General features: G+C 45.6%; 1 protein-coding gene across 2 annotated transcripts in view; it reads right to left on the reverse strand.

The window, feature by feature from the left end:
- C1_1H5orf34 (chromosome 1_1 C5orf34 homolog) overlaps positions 1-13690 on the reverse strand; it is a 236186-nt gene that overhangs the window by 155170 nt on the left and 67326 nt on the right. For both annotated transcript variants that reach the window (XM_069221520.1, XM_069221526.1), the window contains exon 4: positions 216-859. In XM_069221520.1, the coding sequence (XP_069077621.1) occupies positions 216-859 (644 nt within the window). The remainder of the gene's footprint in view (positions 1-215; positions 860-13690) is intronic.

Raw genomic sequence — 13690 nt, forward strand, 5'->3', positions numbered from 1 at the left:
TGGCAGCCTATCACTAATCGTTAACACTATACATTCTTACTTGATTCAGCTGTACCCATAAATGTGTCCCTGATACTAGACTAGACTCATTAAATGCATATTTTTATTCTCTATAAAAGCATAAAATATGCGTGATTAGAAGAAAAACATAGTTTACCTAAAATCATAGGAATGAACAATACTTACTGCAATTATAATGCAAATTTAGAGTTTACCTGTGAAGATGTAAAGCATCACAAACAATGGGTAATGCTTTTGGCAGAACAGAAATTTTTCTTTCTTTTCCATATTGTTCCAAACTAGCACATTCCATATTTCTGTCGTTATTACGACCTAATTCAGTTTCATTGGCAATTTGCGAACTGTAATAACTGAATGCCAAAGATAGTGGATATTTCCATTCTTCTGGGTAGGAAGAAACTGAGAATTGTTGTACAACCCAGGTACACTGTAATGCATTCTTTGTGAAAGGTTTTGGAGACATGTCCTCAACTTCAGCAAAATATGCATTGTCTTTTTGGTTTACCCTCCCAACTGTATTGTGGGTAATCTCAGGTTCATTATCCTTAGGAGTAAATAGTTTTGAGTTTTTTTCCATAATGCCGCTGTGTCCATCACACACTGGATCATTCTTGCTGTTTGCACTCTTGCTATGGTTGTGCAGTTTCAAAGAAGGTGACCAGGATTTTTGACTAACTCTGCACAAAAATTCTACGGTAAATGATTGCTGAAGTTTTGTAAGATAAAGACAAGCAAGGCCATCTAAGGAGGAAACCTTTACACTGCCTTCATGCTGAGGTTCCACATGTTCATCAACACTGTTAGGCCATATAGTTTCTGAGATGTTCGTGAGAACGTTCTGTAAAAAGCAAAAACAATTAAACAACATAATGTGAGACAATATCATTAAAAAGGTATGCTATTCTTGATCAATTACAGATTAAGATACTGGTCTTCCTCTAATATAGCTTCAATAGAGATGCTTGAGACTTCTATTGAAACAGTAAAACCAATCTACTTTATCAAAGAGGCACTCAACTCTGCCACTGACTGTCTTATTGAATAGATAAGGCTGCATCAGTGCTCAACCAAAATACTCCCAAACAATCCACTGCGATATGTGACCTTCAACAAACACAGCGCAAAAAGGGTAGAATGCTTTGTTCGCCCCCCATCCTGGATCCTAAAATTGTGGCAGACTATACAGCGGGTTTCTCTGGATCTGCAGTAGCCCAGTATCCAAAGAAAAGGACAGCTGTGAATCAACTGCGACACAACAGGCAAGAACAGCCTCAGTATGCTAGGTGATTAGTTGATATCCCCAGAGCCTCCTATCTCATAGTGGTAGCTGAGACAGAGGCCTTTAGCATGGATTCCCTACAATGGTGTGGAAAGCCATGTCAAGAGTGGGAAAGACAAAGGCTGCGCTGCCATGTCATTGGTAAAAAGCTACTTGATGCTATACACACATGAGGAAAGAAATAAAGGAGGCTGACTGGCAGGCAGGCCCAATTAGCCTCCCATGCTGCACGAGTTGGTTTCCCGGCCTCACATATTCTTCAAATGGTGAGTGCAGGGTAAATGATGATTGTGAGTCATAGGATTGTGGTCCTCTAATATTCGAAAAAACACTCAAAGATGGAGGTAAACATTATAAAACAGTCAGTGTTAGTGGGGGAACACATTACTGCAAAAGGAGGAAAGTCAAGACCTAGCTAGAAGCCCCTTACTTAAAATATACTACAATGGGGGTGTGGGGTGTGGCCTAGACATCCATGAGACAGGACATAACTTTTGAAGCTCCCGGACTCCGGAACTCCAGGACCTCACAATCCTGACTAGATCAGGCTGCAAACCCTGCCACGCATGCAGCGCCTGTATAGGAGGCACCGGGGACCACGTGCACTGCCTGAGAGTGGTCTCCAAAACGAGAAACGGATCTGGGGCATCACCCTCGCCACAGCTAAGATGGCGGCTGCTGGGAGCGTAATCTCAAAAGCTGAGATCAGAGAGGCCTGAGAGCCGGCGATCTCCAGCCCAATGTAGGGAACCTGGCACCGGCTGCTGCCTTCCCACAGAGGTAGCAACATGGACTGAGCGGGTGAAGGGGACCCTCCACGCTCTCTTGAGCAGAGCCATGCCTGGAGTCGCACCGTGGCCCCCCGGCCCCTGCTCCCCTTCCCTTCTTCCGTGGATTCCGAAGCAGATGCTAGCCAGGACACCGGGAGGCTGGGAAGAAGAATTGGACACATGCTGTATGACTGCAGAAGGACGCCACGGGGAGAAGTGCAGAGAGAAGTGAGGAACTGGCTGTGGCTAAAGAGGAACCAGATGCCTGGGATCCTTAATGTAACAAGACCTTGATCATCCACAAACACTGCCAGCTCTTGTAAAAGGGGAGAGAGACACAGGAAGAACCCTTACATGGTGGGCTGCAACCTTGGGGCCACACATAATATTAATGCTTTCCGTCTCACCATCCACAGTCCAGGATTTCAGAACAAGGGAAGTGCTGAAGACAACTGAACACCCCGAAGAAGAGAGGAGCAGTTGGACATATGGGGGCAGCGGGTGACGGAGGCAGACAGGCCACATAAATTGGACTTGAGACTGACTTGGTGCACAAAGCCCCACGGATACTTAGACTCCCCCAGTGGTGGAGAGGGTTATGTCCAGAGACTGCACGAGGAGTGGGACTCCCTCATCCAGATATCATTTGGTTACGAGGAGGATACTAACCCCCAAAGAAGAGACTACCTGCCATAACGGGGGACTAAGGAGAACGCCACCACGCATCCCGTTACAAAAAGAGGCACATGCAGAAGTGAGACAGATTATGCCATGGTTCACCACCGAGGTCAGAAAGGCCCTCCGAAAAGGCCCTCCTCAAGAGGCCCAGGAGCAGATGAGACAGGAAGGGCGGAGTACAGTACAACCCAAGCAGCCCAAACATGGACCGTTTTGCAGCCCATTAAGGATACTAAACTATTCTTGGAAAACCAAATAGGGTCAGTAGTGAGCGAGGTGGGGCTGCTCAGGGACAACCACTCGAAATTATCGGACTGAGTAAAAGAATCGGAGGACCAAATCAGCAACGCCCTACCACAAGTGACCTCACTAAGAAATGCGCACATATGGAAAAAGAACTGAAGCACCTGGCGAACAGAATGGAGGATGTCGAGGTTAGATCTCATTGCCATAGCCTGACACTGGTCGGAGTACCAGAGAAATCAGAAGGGCCGAACATTAAACTTTTCGTGAAGGACTGGCTGGACAAGACGGTCCTACAAGGTAAACCCTCCTGCTTCTTCTCTGTGGAACGCTCACACAGAGTCCTGCCATACCCGCCACAACCGGGGGCGAATCCACACCCGATAATAGTGAGGCTTATGAACTTTAGAGACAGAGATGTAATTGTCCAAGCAGCTACAAAACATGGCCCATAGATGGGCAAGATGTGCATCTATATGCGTACTATACAAATCTGGTGCAGAATCAACATGGATCATTCGTGCCACTAAAGAAAATATTAAGAAAAATTGGTCTTAAATACTCCTTGCTCTACCCGGCGAAGCTGGGAGTAGGCCATGAAGGGAAGGCTCACTTATTCACGGACGCATATGGAGTCCGGGCCTGGCTTGAAAACAGTGGCCTCTCGAAGATCGCATCACTACAGGTGGACAGAAAGGAGGGATGGAGGATGGTACTGAAGAAAAAGAGGAATAGAGGGGGAGATGGGGAATCCTCTGTGCCTTCCCCCACAAAGGCACAGATGAAAGTGGCACAAGAAAAAACATTGGAAGAGCTGCAAATACACCAACACTCTCAGCACCAACACATGGAAACTCTTGGCTCGGGCTGGAGAAGGCAGCAGATCAGAACACAATGAGACGGAGCACGAGTTGAAGGAGGACAAGGGGCCGGTGGTAACTGGGAACTGGGGTGAGAGGCCCCTACTAAAGGTGGGGTGTAGTAAGACAAGATGGGACCTCTGGTCTTGGGAGATGGGGCAGTGCTCCCTTGGCTCTTATAAGTTAGGGGCATTTCAGGGAGTATTGTAACAGTGTGGACTACCTAATTTGGCAGGCGGACAGCCATTCCCAGCAAAGAGTGCATACATGTGTTTGTTCTTTTTCAGTTTGGGATTGGGGGGGGGGGTTAGTTTTAGAATCACTGCACAGTGAGGTAGGGTGGGGGGGTTGGTTTGGGGGAGGTGGCAGATGTTATGACAACACACTACACCAGACATTGGAACGACCCTTTGCCATGCCCCGCTTGACGGGCCAGCTGTTGCTAGGGGGAAGGCGAAAATAGGTGGCATACTGATGGAAGCCAGCCCAGAGCTGGTGCTAATGGGGGGAGGCTTTAACCTGGTGAGGGATACTACAATGGACAGAATGAGTGAAAAGATAGAGGGAGACTCTACAAGAGGGAAACTGGCAGGATTCGCTCAGGCCTAGGAGCTCTGTGACTTATGGAGATCTTTACACATGGGGCACTATTTTGAAGATCAGGGCACCGAAACCCAGAGGGCAGTGGAAGATGAAAACATAGCACCATGCCAACAAGCAAGAGGTCAAGTGTTTAGATAAAACAAATAAACACTAGTTTGAGGAAAATAAACACTCAGTGGAAAGTCCAATGGTGTTGTTGGAGGCATACGCTCAAAGGATTTATTATTACTGGGGAAATAGGTGACAGACAAGAAAGGCAAGCAGGATTAGCCACCCTAGAGGGAAAACTGATTCAACTGGATTAGGACTATGCACAGAACCCAATCCCTACAGGGAGAGAGGCCATGAACCTTAAAAGGGACGAGTACCCAGCAGTAGCAAAATATAAGACAAGGACATCTTAACTGGCAAAACAAAAGCGTATCTAGAAAGGGGGGGGGGGGGGGACAAGACAGGTAAACTACTGGCATGGCACAGGAGTAGAGAAAGAGAGAATATGCCACAGCAGAGGAGGTTACCTCTGCAATGAGACAGAAGCAATCAGGGAAGGACCCGGGACTGAACTGGCTCCTGATCAAGCTGTTTAATAAATTGAGATGGAGGACGGGCATTTAAGGATGGGCAGTGTTCAGATGATCAGTTATACTGATCCCGAAAGAAAGCAAACCCCTGGACAGGTTGGACTCCTATACTAAATGTAGCTATGAAGATACAGGACACATTTTTAGCGAACAGGCTGATGGGAGGAACGGATACATCCGGACCAAAATGGGTTTATACTGGGACGATCAGCCATGTTAAACCTACGGAGACTGTACAATAACCGGGCAGCAGTCAGGGACCGGCCAGCAGGGAGAGCAATTGCGTCCTTGGATGCAAATAAGGCCTTCAACTCGATAGAATGACCTACCTTTTTGGGGTTGTGGCTAAGATAGCATTTGGTCCTAAATATATCAGGCAGGTCAAACTGTTGTACGACTGTTCCAAGACAAGAGTGAAGGTTAATGGGCACTTGTCAAAGGCATTCAATATCCAAAGAGGTACGAGGCAGGGATGTCCACTCTCGCTAATGCTATTTGCACTGGCCACAGAAGTCTTAGCAGCCTGGGTGGGCGTTAACGCGCAGGTGTGGGGATGGCCTACTGGATGGGGCGGACTAGAGTATATCTCGCTATATGCCAACAATATTTTGCAATACCTGACCAATGTATCGCAGTCTCTTAGCAGATTGGAAGAGATCTTCAAAATATTTGGGCTTAGCTATAAATTGGGGGGAGTCGCTGTTGTTCCAGATGGGAAGACAGACATGGTAGGGCGTACTTGCCTTTCCATTGTGGGTGGAGATTTCACATTTCAAATACCTAGGGCTTTGGACTGCTCAAGATCGTAATGCGTTCCATAAGGCCAACCTTGAACCCCAGATTAAGAGATTAGAACAGGATGTAAAACACTGGTAGGCACTCCCACTCTCATTATTATTAGATACAGCTGCGATGTTTAAGATGGCAGCGCTTCCACAGTTTCCACATATACTCCAAAATACCCCCTAAAAGATCCCGGAGAGTTTCTTTACTAGAGTGGAGTCCTCTGTATGGACCTAGCTCTGGGAAGGGGGACAACCCATGATTGCCTTGAGGGTACTGCAAAGATCAAAATATGAAGGTGGCATAGCCCTGTCCAATGTCAAATAATACTTTGAGGCTGCACATGTCAGCATAGTAAATGACTTGGCGTACGCAGAGTGGGACGGCTCAACGTTCAAGCAAGACATTTCAGGAGAGTAGCTACCTGCATGCACCATACGAGAGCAGACTACCACTAACTTTATGTCCAGCAACGAGGACTATAGTAGCGTTATGGAGGATATTAACAACGGAAATGGGCAAGATACCCAGACTGACCCCTAAAACACCATTATGGGTAGGCTCCAAACTTGGGCCAGTGGCGACTTTGCAGAGATTCTCGGGATGGAGCGTCATAGGGCTGTCCAGTCCACCGGATATGTTGGATGCAAATGGGGTAGTTCCGTTCTCCTACCTACGGCTTGAGTATCAGATGCCAGTAACACAGTGGCTACAATACGCTAGGGTATGTCATGCACTTAGGGCATGAATACCACCAGACACGGAAACACAGGAGGAGTCCGCTAGAGATTAGACTCCTAGATGGAAGAGTGGATAAGAAATTAATCTCTCTGACATATGGCACCATGAAATACACAAACTTCCTTTTTGTCCCTGCAGGCTGAATAGGAACACGATTTGGGGGACCTAGATGAGAAGGACTGGCAGGAGGCACTGAAGTTCCCAGCAGGGGTGGCTATTAAGGCAAACTTTAGGCTGATTCAACTCAAAATTTTGCATAGATTATACTATACTCGTGTCTTAATCTACAAAATAGGTGGAGCGGTTGATACACATTGTCTCAGAGGCTGTGGAATGGAAGGCACTTTCCTACACACACTATAGAGTTGCCTGCATATCCGCACATTCTTGGAGAAGGTATGGAAATTCTTGGAAGGAAGAGAGCTCACGTTGGAACCGACGCTGAAGTTGGCTTTGCTTGGAGTGTGGGAGGCCACAGACTATACATGTTACCACAAACATTTGATTAACCCAGGTTGTACAGTTGCAAAACAAGACCTTGCACAGAGATGGGGTTCGGGAACCTCCCTGCCCACAGAGACTGGGAAAGAGGGATGAAATTCTGTAAATTGCTGGAAAAATAAATATATAAAGGGCGTGGGTGTATGACCGAATTTGAAAAAAATATGGGAGAGATGGGAAGTGAATGGGGGATAAATGAAAGGACTCAGTAACTGGTGGACAGATGCGAGAATTGGTTCTCTCCCATCAGGAATTATCAAACTGGAACTAAGATACTGCACAAAAGGGGAGTATTCAATAAATCCGAATACAAAGGAAATGTGGACGGGGTCGGGCTTGTTGAGAAGTCAGGGTGGAGGGTGGATGTTGTGTTGACTATGTTATTTATGTTTGTTGCAAGCAAAATGCTAAATAGACAAATACAAAAATGCACTACAATGGACAAACCAAAACAAATGAAATCACAGCCTCATTTCCGGGCACCACTGGAGCAGTCAACCAACTTGCAAACATAACACTCACAGTCATAGTCAGTATCTGTAGAGACTGAAGATACCCAAACTCAATCAGATAAACTGGACATTATATTAAATGCTATCAAATACAAAAATAAGAATGGCACAGTGACTAGGGATTTTGCGCTGCTGAGAGCAGACCATAACACGCTAGCTGAAAGGGTAATGGTAAATCAACTACGAAAGCTAAACCCAGATGTTGAGGTTCTGCAAGTGCATGTTGCAAAACTGACAGAGAACAGAAGATGCATGAAAGTGGAGGGAAAACAGATGGATTTTTTTCTGGAGCATGGTTGAGCGAGCCCATAGGGTTCCTGCTGCGCCCCTGTAACGGGGACACTAAGTCAGCCCATATTAAAACATCTACTTAACTACAAGGTTCATGACCATGGTCGGACTGGCCCATAGGACAGTGCTGATTCGACAAATCAATGTGTGGGCTGGTTTGTTTTTTTAGCAGTTGTGGGCCGGTTTTAACTGTTGATTTCATTGATAATTACTACTTTTTTAGCTATAAGATTCGCTAATGGGAGCCACTATTAATTGGAGCAGGGCCAATTTGTTGTGCCAGGCCGACCTGCCTCTACAGAAAGCCAATCAGAGTGGGCCTTTACAAGTGGAAAACTACAAAGTGCATTTGTTCCCGAATATACTGCAGCAGTAAAACACAGTAGAGCTCTTTTTGAGAGGTTAAGCAAAATTCTGTAAACTCAGATGTGTTCTACTTTTCACAGCTAAATAAAAAAAAAACTTGATGTTGAGGGGACCATATCTTTCACACATTTAAAGAATGTATAAGACAGGACAATGGGCAGCCACCAGTGGATGGATGGAGGACCTAGACTTTCAATTCCAACACGAATGAAAACAACCTAAGGGAAAGCTGCATCGCTCCAAGCGTTTACAGGGCAGGGCTCATAAAGAGGGAGAGAGTTTTGTCAGAGTCCTAAGAACGCAAACAGAATATGTATGGGTCATAGAGACGCCTCTTTAATTGACTCCAATGAATGTGCATCAGAAACACACCACATGCAGACAATTCAGGGTCCAGAGGTAAAGAACAACCTCACCTCAACTCCTTGGCCCACAGACAACATTGATTGATGTTGGTCAAACTGAAGTTAGGGAAGGATCAGCAAACCTTAAACTGTGTATTTCAATGTTTCTTTTGATGCTTTAAAGATTGGAGGAGATTAGCTTCTGATGGCAGGGGAGGGAGGGATTGGCTGGTACAGGTGCATTTAAACAGCTCCCTCCTTGAGTGTTCTCGACCTGCATAATAAGGGGGCACAGGTTTGTTTAATTATGTTTGGACGATTGCCCTGGGAAAGAACTGTTGCTAGGGGTTGTAGGAGAGTGTCTTGAAACCAAATAGCATGCATATTCCTTACTGTCCCTGAGGAAAGATATTACCCATTTTCTGGCTAGGCCATTTCTAGAGAACTCTGTCAACCAGTTTAGCAGGATCTGGTGCTCCACAATGTCAAAAGCAGAAGAACGGTTCCAAAAGTACAACAGCTCCAACACCATTGCTGTCTGAAATGGATCACAATTCATGGAGTATTGAGACAACTACTAGATCGGTACCGGAACTAGAGCAAAATCATTACCGATTAGAATCCAACTATTGTTTATTCTCTGCATGGTTCGTCAATTGGAATGTTAATTTACTTTTCCAACAACTCGGACATATAGGGGAGAACTGGAATAGGATGGAAGCTGCACGGTTCTGCAAGAGACGCAGCTTGTTTCTTCTGAAGTGGTCTGACTAGCCAAACAAGACCCTTACTAGAAAAGGGATCCACCAATGCGGAATGGGAGCTGACAGCAACAAGCGCTCAACAGGGCTTAAAATAGAAGTCTAAAGTATGCTCTGGCTTACAGGTGGCGCCAGGGACTCCTTCAAGAAGCTGGAAGGTGTTCATGACATGGCTGAGTAAAAGAAAAAGAGTCTTGCCATCAGTCCAAACATTAAAATCGCCCAATACCATCAGCTTCTCAAAAAGGGAGGACAAATAATCCATAGGATTCTTCAGATGAATGACGAATTCCAACGGGTGTTGGGAGAGCTGTATGATAATGTTACATCAATAGGCAGGCCTTTAGGGAGCTGAAGGGAGAAAAGCCCAGATTGACACCATCGATCTGAACAGCAGGCCGTTCCTTAGAAAGACGCATATCCCCAGCAAGTGACGCACAATCTCTAATACGTCTCTGTAATGGCTAATACGGACAGATTATACTCCTCAAACAACGTTCTGTTCTGTTTTCTATGTTCTACAGCATTAAGCCACACCGCAAGAGCGACAGATGGCTCAGTTACGTTTTGGCTTTTTAACTATAAAAGAGTGTGGTGATTCTTTTAAGAGGCACGAGGTGGTAAAAATGTTCTGTTCTCAGTAAAGGCACCTAGAGGAGAAGAGTATTACCAAGATTTCTTCTGAGCAGTGTGTGCAGGATGGTTGGCCACCGACTCCAGACGGGCGCGGACTGGCCTGGCCTGTCTGAGGTGCACCAGCAGGGCTCCAGAATGCTTTCTTCATGACCTTGAACTGGACGGACCTCAAACATGTAGCTCGAATTGAAGCATGCAGATGGCAGCACTGCACGATGCAGACACCAAGTGACTCCATTGCAGTTTACTTTTAGGATAGTGCAGGAACGGTGCTATGCATACATGTACAGTGGTCGAGACGTTTAAAGGGATGGGTTAGAATAAACACCACATGTGAAGTCTGCGTGACTTTACCCAGATTTGGCGGCATTAGAGATAAAGAGATGCATCAAGAGGAGAGGCAGGTGGCAACCGACCCTACGCTGACAGCTCCTATGTAGACTTAAAGTGTATGATTACTGAAAATATATTACTAAACAGCACTTGAATGTGATAACTCTGGTCAACTGTCAGCGTAAATGTCTAAATCAGATGTATACTTTTCACCTGCAGCAATGGTGAGATTAAAAGTGGAATATGAGTATATTCAAAGACAGTAATTAACACTGCTTTAGCGAATAGTTATGTGTCGGTGTACTTCCAACAACAAGCATTAGATCATGGATTGCTGTTTGATTATGTTAGGAAAGCTGGGCTCAGCGTAGAACCACTAAAATGAGGTAATCATTTGAAACACTATTGGCTCTAGAAGAAATAAATTGAGCCAAGAAGTAGTTAGGTGTAGGCAAATCACGGGAATCAAAGGCTTCCTGCTTAATTTTACACCACCTACATGCATATTCTGGCCTAGAGGTTATCCAACATGTATATGACAACTAAGGTTAAAAGTATATTGCCCCATGTTAGAAATTGAGTTGCTGGTTGACTGGGAGATGAGCCCTGGTCAAGCACCAACCGCAATCCTAGTCGGCCAACCCTAAATCAACCTGTGCTCACCACCCTCTGGTAGCTTGGAACAGAGCAATCAGGCTAAACTTAGAGGCAATGAGTAAAGTATTTGTGCAATACTTCAAACAGTAAAACAGTGGAAGCACCACACAAAATATTCCACTCCAGATTAGAAAAGTAGATCTTTATTTAATAAATAAAATAAGACCAAAAAGACAAAAATTTAAAAAGGTAGAATTTAGGTTATGATTTTTTAAAAGAATAAACTGTAAAATAGTGCCTAAAGCAAAATGCGCCAACCAGGGATATATGGTTGTTCTGGACCGGGACAAAGTCAAAAGTACAGATCTACCACACAATGGAGCGTGGCCCGGCAATAGGGACCAACTTCAGCCTGCTGAACTAAAGTACCTTAAATCCTGGTTTCTGAGTGTTGTGTGGGTCCAAAATACAGATGCATTGGTTCCAATATGCAGCAAGGGTATGGTGCAAGGCTCTGATGAGTTGACATTGAGGATCCTGTTGAAGTGGCTTGCAATGCAAAGGACATTGTCACGGATGCACTGCGCCGTCTGGGGCAAGGCGACGGCTCCGATGAGCGGTGAAGCTGCGATGTGGAGTTTCGTCATCAAGGCTGCAGTCAACAGGGGTGCGAGGAGCTAGCACTGGGGGAAGCTTCGTGCAGTGACAGTTCTGAAGATGATGCGCCGGTCTCAAGATGCGAGGATGCAAGTATGTCCGACCCATGCAGTAGTGGGGATGGGTCAGTTCCGTACCATGCAGCAGAGGATGAGTCGGTTCCACTGGAGCAAACACCTTAGCCCGACTTCCAAAGGTCTAGGAATGGGGTGGCATCACTTGGCAGGCAGACTCCCAGAAGGCAGAGTCCAGGTGCTGGATCAGGGTAGTTGGAAGTCTTTTATGTCCCTTTGACTTCAGATCAGGAGGCCAGCCAGCTCGAAGTAACTCTGGGTTCAAGTGATGCACGTCCAGTCCTTCTCACCAAAGCAGGGGAACCGCAGGCAGCACAGCAGGGCAGGAGTCCAGCAAACCACCAGTGTGGCAGTGCGTCAGCAGCACAGCAGTCCTTCTTCCTAGCACAGTATTCACAGATCCAAAAGTGTACTGAGTTGGTGGTGTCAGAGGTCCAGTACATATACCCAGTTGGACCTTTGAAGTGGGGGAGACTTCAAAGACAGGCCCTTGATGTGCACAGAGGTCCTGCCCTCCTTGCACTGGCTCCGTACTGACTAGAGGGACTTATGCAGCCCTTTGCCTGGGGACAGGACACAGCCTTTTAAGGTGTGAGACTGTGCTCAGCTCCTCCCTCTCACTTTCCCAGGATGGTCCATCAAGTCACACCTAAGCTCCCATTGTTTGTGGCTGTCTAGAGGGAATACACAAAGCCCAGCTGTCACCCAACCAGACAAGCGATCAGAGACAGGTAGAAGACACCATATGGCTAAAGTAAGACAATGGCAACTTTATAAACTATGCATTTTCAGAAATGCAATTTTAATTTCCAACTTCACCATAAGTTGTGATTTTAAATTGTGATTCCAGAGACACCAACCTCCAAAAGTGTATCTCTTCGAGATTCCTAATTATAAAATGTAATAAGGTAATCCCGATGTTATCCTATGGGAGAGAGGCCTTGCTGTAGTGAAAAACTACTTTGGGTTTTTTTCACAACCAGGACATGTAAATCTTAAAAGTACATGTCCTGCCTTTTAAATATATTGCACCCTGCCCACTGGGTTGTCCAGGGCCTACCTTAGGGGTGACATATAAATATAAAAAGAGTAGGTTTGGGCCTGGCAAACTGATTATTTTTCCAGGTCGACATGGCAGTGTAAAACTGCACGCACAGTCTCTGCAATGGCAGGCCTGAGACATGGTTAAAGCCCTACTTAAGTGGGTAGCACGATCAGTGCTCCAAGCCCACAACCAGCCCTATAATTTACAGGACCAGGACACGTGTAACACACTTTACTAGGGGCTTATTAGTAAATTAATTATGCCAACTGGGGATGAGACAATCTTACCATGCTTTAAGAAGAGAGCACAAGCATTTTAGCACTAGTTAGCAATGGTAAAATGAGCAGAAATCTAAAGCCAGCGAAACAAAGTTGGAAAAAATAGGAGGAGGAAAGCAAAAGGTTTAGCGATGACCCTGAAAGGGCCAGGTCCAACACCCCACACCACAATGATGGTATCCTTGTAATATTGCTTAAGCCTTGCGATGGCATGGCAGATGTCAGATCATTATACTACCTAAATCATACTGCCCATTATCAAAGCTTAACTTACACAGCAATATGTTTGGTAAACTCCTACCTAGAGGACTGATGAAAATCTTACCTGTGTATTTAGATCATGCTTGGCAGGAGTACTTCCCCCAACATTTGCAGATGATTTCACATTTTGGATAGGACATCTACATAGGTACTTGTCACTGCAGTGGTCTCAACAGACAATGGGAAAGTTAGCAATGCACTTGGGTTGGATTTCCGTTTTACATTCTTGCATTGATTCATCTATTATATAATAACCCTGTGGCAAGAGAAAATACAGGGAAGGTTATTTTCTAATACTGGGCTGGTGAGGAGGGATGTCCATTGGGAATGCGCCTTTGCCAAGGCAGGCTTTTCACACTAACCATGGAGCCAAAAGCAAATTATCTGAGGCAGGATGGTAGAGGACATTGAATACAACTCGACAGGGAAGTCCACATTATTTCTTTAGATGCTGGAGATGTACTGCTAGATGATT

The sequence above is a fragment of the Pleurodeles waltl genome, chromosome 1_1, assembly GCF_031143425.1.
Source record: "Pleurodeles waltl isolate 20211129_DDA chromosome 1_1, aPleWal1.hap1.20221129, whole genome shotgun sequence".
Classification (NCBI taxonomy): domain Eukaryota; kingdom Metazoa; phylum Chordata; class Amphibia; order Caudata; family Salamandridae; genus Pleurodeles; species Pleurodeles waltl.